This window comes from Aquila chrysaetos, chromosome 5 (genome assembly GCF_900496995.4).
Source record: "Aquila chrysaetos chrysaetos chromosome 5, bAquChr1.4, whole genome shotgun sequence".
Classification (NCBI taxonomy): Eukaryota; Metazoa; Chordata; class Aves; order Accipitriformes; family Accipitridae; genus Aquila; species Aquila chrysaetos.
This window is the reverse complement of record NC_044008.1, coordinates 47390040-47397705: the sequence shown is the minus strand read 5'-3', so window position 1 is coordinate 47397705 and position 7666 is coordinate 47390040. Positions and strand designations below refer to the sequence as shown.

The window sequence follows — 7666 nt, the reverse complement described above, 5'->3', positions numbered from 1 at the left end:
GCTCACTGCCCTAGTCTGCCTTCAGAGAACATGCTCTTTCAAAAGGAGTAAAAACCAGGAGAGAAGTAATGGTGCTTATTGCACCTGTCCCATTCTTTTCTGAATTTTCAAAACTTCAGCTCAGTCAGACTTGCAAAATCATTTCCCTTGCTAGATTTCTGGTGTTGTCTGGAGCTTGTAGCCCTGTTACACAGTGGTTTTGTTAAAGTGTCTCTTTTTTTAAAGAACCACTGAATCTCATATATATATATTTAGCAAGTTCTATGCCAATTTGCTTTCAGAACATCTTTCATTGGATTGGGTAAGAGCATTGCTCAACAAAATACAACTCCAAATGGAAGAAGTTGATTTCAGTGATTAAATTTAAAATATGTAAATAGCACAAGTGACTTCAAAATATAATGTTTGGATTTGGAGCCATAAATGAACAGTTCAAAATTTAGGGATGTTTCCAGGCAGGAATCTAGGTCAGTGACCATTTAGCAAGTATGAATCATTTGGAAAACTCAAAATCCCTCAAATCAAAGAGACGTCAATGAGTTTGGGTTTAGGCTTACACTAAAGGACCCCTAACTTCCTTTTCAAATTTTTTTTAATAACATAATGAATTATGCACATAATGTAAAAAATGGCTACAGGATTTGAAAGCTAAAAATCTGTTTTCAAGAAAGACCCCTGCACATAGCACCCTAAACCTCCAAATTCGTGCTGAGATAATGCTGATGTATGTGTGGGTTATCCCACACTTACATGGTATCTCTGCCTTCTTCCTACCCTGGCTTGCTTGTTCCTCCTCTGCTCTTAGCACTGAGGCCAGTGCTTCTCTTGGCTTCATGTCATACAAGCACTAGTGCAAACATAAGTGAGGAGACATAGAAGCATATGGCTGGAGTGGGGAGAAATTGCCCTGACTATGAAACCACAGCTTAAGCCATACAGTTTGTTGGACCCTGGGACTTCTGGATGAAGAAAAAACCGAAGAAGACCTTGCTCCTTAAGCAGTTTAGGTATTCATGAATTTTTAACCCTATATCCAAAATTTAGACAACTACTCTAAAATGTTAGCATATTACTCCTTTTGGCAGGATTCCTTCAGTGTAACACAATAGAAAAATATATTCTTAATTATTTTGCAACTTTGTTGTAAAATCAATCTCCATAAGCATGAATACAGTGGTACATCAGCCTGCATTAGTATAGAAATGTTTCTTCAGTTATGGCTTAGAAGAAACAATTGCAGGAGGTTAATATGTATTTTTGTATAAAGCTCTAAAGTTGTCACTTTGATGCAAAAAGATTGTTCTAAGCAAGAGTTCATCTTGAGCATATACTGTAAAGGTGGTCGTTCAAAAGACATCCAGACCACATGGGAAATACATTTGCTTTACTGGGAAATAAATGTACCTAATAAAAAAAGTTCCTGCCTTACCTTACTGATACTGTAATTGTAATTAGCACAAAGCACGCATAAGCATGTGCCAAACACCAATCATCACTGCACAAACCATTCCAAAGGGCTGTCTGTATTGGCAGTCTGCTGATGTGGACTGCTTTGCAGAATTAAAGACAAGCAATCAAACATTGTGTTGCACAACTGTAACTGCTACTACAGCAGTACTGGGTGTTACGGACAATGCCAATTCCTTAAGCTATGAGACCTCTTTGAACACATCAGTTTTTAAAATATCTTGTAGAAATAGTTTTAAGGAGATTTGTTATCCTGGCACTAAGAACAGAGCTGGCCCAAGTGAGCAGATGCTGATGCAAAGCAGTAATGTTTGTTGTGAAGGGAAATGGACTTTTCAATGCCAGTGGAAGACTACTGCAGCAAACTAGAGGTGACTGTTGACAAGGATGTGTGGCAAAGGAGATAGCAAGGTCCCTCCTTTATTTGCCATTTGTTTTACTGTCTGCAAGGTTCCTTTAGTGTTACTAAGTTCCTGCAGTTATATTTGCAATTCTATTTTTACCTTCTTGATGTTTGCAACTCTGATTTCACCATAAAAGAAGAGGATATATGTCAGCTGAAGACACGTTCTGCTCTCAGTTGTGTTGCACAAGTGTAAATAAGTCTATGAAATTATTCCAGACATCCAGCACAATAAGGGAAATAACAAAGCCATAACACTCAACATCCAGATTGTTTAGTCACTGTAATCAAATACAAGCTTATATAAACAAAAGATATGTTTTACATAGGAAAATGCCTTCTAAGAATAAGGAAAGTTGTTTCTGAAAAATACCAAATGTGTAAAAACCAGTGACTTCTCTGTTAAAAGATGTAATTTCTCTGCATGGTATTTACAATTACAGAAAAATGACATTAAGTATCTTTATCTTCTCTGGATTGCAGCCTATTCTAATGACATATTCTTTAGTAGAATAAAAACTGACATACTATTTCTCAGAAGGCCCTTCCATTCAATGTTTCTGAAGACCTCGCTGCCATATACTGCACTTAGAGATATGGACTCATGGGATATAAAAAAGCAGAAGAAAGAAGGTTTCACGTCTGTTTCACGTTTAACCAAATTCAAGCCATAGTATGGCAACAGAAACCTGGTTTTGTCACTTCTGCAGCCATGACATTTCCCCACAAGTAAGAAAGAGATTCATTGCCAGAGAATCTTTCCACACTGAAGAAATCTTCACTCTCCTAGTTAAGGCAGCTTATGACTAACGTAACAATTAGGAAGGATAACATCAGACCAGGATTTCCACCGTGAGATGCAGATCCAGAAAAGCACATCCTCAAGTCCCTTTGACTTCATTAGCACATTGACTATTGGTAATACAGAAAGTGAGCTTACTGCTCTGAGTGGTCATTATTTGTCAAACCAGCATAAATTTCCCAGAACATTAGGTGATAAATGAGTCTAATAAGCTGCAAATATTCTCCAAACATAATTATTTTTTTTTTAAAAGACAAAAATGTATAGCTGCTTTTCCCAGCTTTTTCCCAGCACAAATAGAAATTCAATGAAGTATATAATTTCAGAAGAGGACTCCAATGGGCTTCTCCAACTTCATATTGGTACTACATTTCTACAGATGATGGTGATGGCAGTATTTAAAGAAAAGGGAAACTTACATCCTAGACATGACCAGATTTATAATCAATTTCCCATGCTTTCCTGTGCACAGAACATTCTTTGTATTTTAGTTGTTTCTAAATATTCCATGCTTAATTAAAGATGTGCATTCTTCCTTTAAATGCAAGCAAATTTTCTAATTATTTCAAATGCATTTGGTTTTGCTCAGTGTTAAAATCTTATTGGTAATAAAAGTCAGAAGCAAGGAAAGACAAAAATTTAAATTTGATGTGTGTAAAAGAGTATTAAAATTGATGATGGTCAAAGTTGTAAGATTTGGGATCACTACAAAAACTAGCGAAAAACATCTATAAATAAAAAGTTGATATTTTCTATGTTAGAACTGTCTAAATTTAATTGAATAAATGTAAATATATTAACCATGAAAGTGTGAATTGAAGCCAATAAATCAGCAAATAGAAGCTGATCTTATGGAAGGTATTTCTTATGAAAATAAATTGTTAAATGTATACAGTAATAAATACAACAAGACATTTCATGTCCACACCACATACATCCTATTTCTTGGCTGTTCTTGTGCATCTTCTAATTCTTTTGGCTTAGCAGGTTTTCTAACACACCTTGCAGGAGCACACCTTAGATATCCAGGGATGTGGCTTCATGTCATCTGGAAAAGAAATGTATTCATCTGGCTTAATGATTTTACAGTTTGAGGTAATAGGCAAGATTTTGTTTTTAAAAAATAAGTTATTTTACAATCTTTTTATGGAGTAATAAACTCTAGAAATTTGTAATGGAATGAAAAGTTTCAGCAGCAACATGCTAGTGTCAAAAAACATCACAGATCTATCTCCAGAAGACTGTTTATGTTATAACTGCTATACTACAAGAGGCAACATGGAACCCAAAACAGCTCAAGAGAATGTATGGCATTCCTCAAAACTTTTCTCCTGAACAGCCTTCTCCTTCTTCTTCCTTTTTTGTTTTAAAGGAAAACATTCCAGTGGATCAGCAGAAAGGTAATTTCTGTTTTAAATTAGTAGACTGTTTATGTTTCCTCTGCAAATATAATTTTCAAATTACATGTATTTTCTTTCAGCAGAAATAATCCTACAATAGCTGTAAACAGAGGTAATAGAAAGTTATATTAATAAGGCATTATATTTTAATTCTGTCATGGCTTATCAGAATTCCACAGAAAAGCACTCTCAACCATCAGGTTTTAGCTTCATGTGCAAATACAGAAAAAGAAAACCATGCTTTTCTAGGATGCTTCATACTTGGAAATTTAGTGAATATTTCCTTTTACATTCTGGCTGTGTACCGATCAACAGCCACATAGGTGACGCAGTGCTGGTTTAAATAACATACTCTCCAGTGGATGGAACTTGGAGCTGGTAAGTGACTATTCGATAGAGTAATTGTAACTTGCCTTATAACAAGAGAGTCACAATTTTAGTGCTGTATTTTCAAGCACACTGTTGCTAATAAGAATCTGTTGTTCTTGGTACATTCTCATTTCTATTTGCTACAGTTCTGTCTCTCTCAGACTGTATTTCAGGGACAGTCAGAGATCTTTCCCATCTCTATGCCAAGGTATGTCTAGGACAAGACTGTGAAAACTGCTTGGATTTTCACTATTATCTGTTTTACACCCAGAATTACATTCTGTCCTGAAAAGTCAAAAAATGAAGAGGGAAAAATTTCATATGGGCAATGTTTTTGAAATGAAGTCGGGGAAGAGATCATGAGGTGCATAAGGGACCAGCAGACTCAGGCAGGGACTGTCTGGCTACTGAAGGCCATAAGCATATAGGGTTCTTAAAATTTACATGGGTTTCATCCAAAAGAGAGAAAACACTCTAATTTCTGTCTACAGCTTCCAACTGGAGCTTCCCTTAGGGATGCTCAATTTCCTTCTATTACCAAGTGAAGTAAAAGTCTATTGCCTACTCTACTGCAATATCTCTGTTGGGGGAAATAAGAGGCAAGGGGTATCTGTGCCTACAATGTTTCTTGTGACTCCAGCTCAAATCTATTCCTTTTTCTCATAAGAGCTGTGCTTGCAGAACCCTCCTTAGTGGGATTGCACCACATGTGAAAGCTAAGAACCTCAAGTTGTGTCAAGTCCTGTTACAATCCTCTTAGACTTTGACTGACAAAATTCAGAGCATTTTCAATCCCCTTAAAACCCATCTCAAGCAACTCCCTTTGGACAAGATGATCTGCCCTCTGGAGGTGTGAAATTTCCACCATTGTTTGTACAAGAGAACTTGGGTGAATAGCTCAGACCTAGAAGTCTAACTTACACATCCATGTTCACTCAGTTTCAGCCTCTCTCAGTTTCCGTAAATGTGGAAAATTTGTCTGATAAAATGGAAAACACTGCTGGGAATATTTATATTAAAGAAGCACTCTAAGGGATAGTGAATTCTTAACGGGCGGTTGATATCATTAAAAGTCAAGTTCTACAAAAAGTGTTGTAGCTCTTATCTGATTATTATGTTCAAGGCCAGAGCAGCCTTGAAAAGCCAAGGCTTTGCATGTCAAACAGAAGTAGTCCATGTGGGGAAAATGGCAGTGATAAACCTACTATTAGGCATCTGGGAGAGAAGCCCAGCATCTCCTCTGTGTGTGGGCTAAAATAGACATGAGCGACTATCACAGATAATGGCAGTTTGTAGGCACATGAAGGGAGCAACTAAAATCCATTTCACTTAGACAAGAAACTGCAGTCTGATATTTACCTGTGTCCATCACATGTGAAAAGTGTTTACTGTGAATTATCCAAGAGAAAAGTGCAGGTTGAGGGGTTTCATTACCTATCTGAGAGTAGTTCAGATCACACATTGAACACAAGAAATCACTGGTAAATCTCAGATTGGTGTCTTGGGTAGTCAAATAGACTCCTGCTATTCATCTGAGTATATGCCTTTTTCTACAATTGCTGGAGGCCCACATCCAGAGCAGTGAGAACATGTGCAGACATACAGAAAATGTGAAAGTAAAATAAACAGAGTAAGCTTTAAGTGATTTTAGAAAATTAAGATCACTTTGAAAATAACTCAGTCTAATGTCAAGGTTAGAGACTGTACCTTTCACCATCAGAAAACACAATGCAAAGATATGTCTGTTAACGGCTGGTCTATAGCCTTCCTGATTCTGGTAGAAGTCGTAATAAAGAACCTTTTCTAGGAATGGTTGGAATTCCTTGCAGGTATATTGTCATATTTTCACCTTTTCCTCACCAGAAGAGATAATAAAATCAATGTATTTCTTAACATCACTTTTGCACATAAAACAACATAGTGTAAGTGAAGTGCAAGAGACTCTGCAAAACATATAAATAGACTTTCTAATAAAAACTTTTAAATGAAGTTTGTAAGTTTGCCCAGACTTTGAATATGTGTGAGAGAGATTCTAAAGTCACAGGTTTCACCAAACCAAATGCTGACCTCCCAGGCACTGTCAAATTCCAAGATACGATTCAAAGTTAAGGCACCTGAGAAATACCAGAGAAAATCATAGCCAAGTGAATGTCATATTATTGTTTCAATGTTTGCTACTAAAAGTAAGTGGTAAGTTTTAAGTAAATGTATTGTGTTACCAAATCTTTCCTTTCAAACAAGCACTTCTGGCAGAAGTGTCTTAATTTCTTATCACAGAATTTCATCTGCACAAGGAGCAATAAATAATTCATGTTCCTAGCTCTTTGTTGTGTCCCTGAACTGCACAGAGCTGGAAGGCTGACAGCTGTGTCAGGACAAGCACCAAAGATCTGACATGACAAGTGACTAACAAGTTTCTTTCAGTCTATAGTGAAAGAAGACAATGGCATAAAGTGCAAAAACGAAATCCTGAAACAAAATGAAACTGTTTCTTTCTCTTTACCTAAGTGTTTGCTATGAGCTTATTTCCGACCCATAACCTCTGGTCATTTTATAGTACTGCCCAACCCCCTTTACTCCTCACATTCGCCTGGCCATTTACGCCTGTCCACGGATCAATATGAGCAATTCTTGGAGAAATACGATGTCTCCATGACAACCAAGCCACAAATTCTCAGTGGAAAGCAGTGAGACCAGTAGTGAAATCTCCTGAGGTTTTCAGACCTATAAGACAAGATGTCTTAAAATGCAGGAACGGACAGAAACAAAAGCCAGAGTAATTCATTGTTTATTACTAGTTTAATGATGTCAGATGGACTGAATGGAACTCAGTTTTTAAGTTTAGATGCTTTATCAACATGTATTTTTACCAGTCAATATTGACCTCCTGACAGGCTTTTATTCTTTCCATTACTTCATATAGATATGCAGAGTGCAGAATTGGATATTCAAGTTCCTATCCAAGTGTGTAGTTTGCCACACAGAATTAATTTAAGGTTAAAATTAATGTTATCTTTAAGGTACATCAGTTCTCACCTGAACACTTTACTGCCACCTTGTTTTAATTCTTTCTCACTTCAGAACAGATCAGAACTTGGACAATCCATATTTTTGCCCATAATCATTTTTGAAGGGACTATAGACAGTTTCTAAGGAGGTGCTGTGTGCCACAGATTGTAGGTGCGGTAAGGAATTAAACTTTGCTCCTTCCCAAGTAGATTATCT

The 7666-nt window shown here is 36.7% G+C and overlaps 1 protein-coding gene across 2 annotated transcripts in view; it reads right to left on the bottom strand.

The window, feature by feature from the left end:
• Positions 1 to 2092: 2092 nt before the first annotated feature.
• WDR72 (WD repeat domain 72) overlaps positions 2093 to 7666 on the bottom strand; it is a 129757-nt gene continuing 124183 nt past the window's right edge. For both annotated transcript variants that reach the window (XM_030016258.1, XM_030016259.1), the window contains one exon: positions 2093 to 3720. In XM_030016258.1, the coding sequence (XP_029872118.1) occupies positions 3665 to 3720 (56 nt within the window). In that variant the 3' untranslated portion in view covers positions 2093 to 3664. The remainder of the gene's footprint in view (positions 3721 to 7666) is intronic.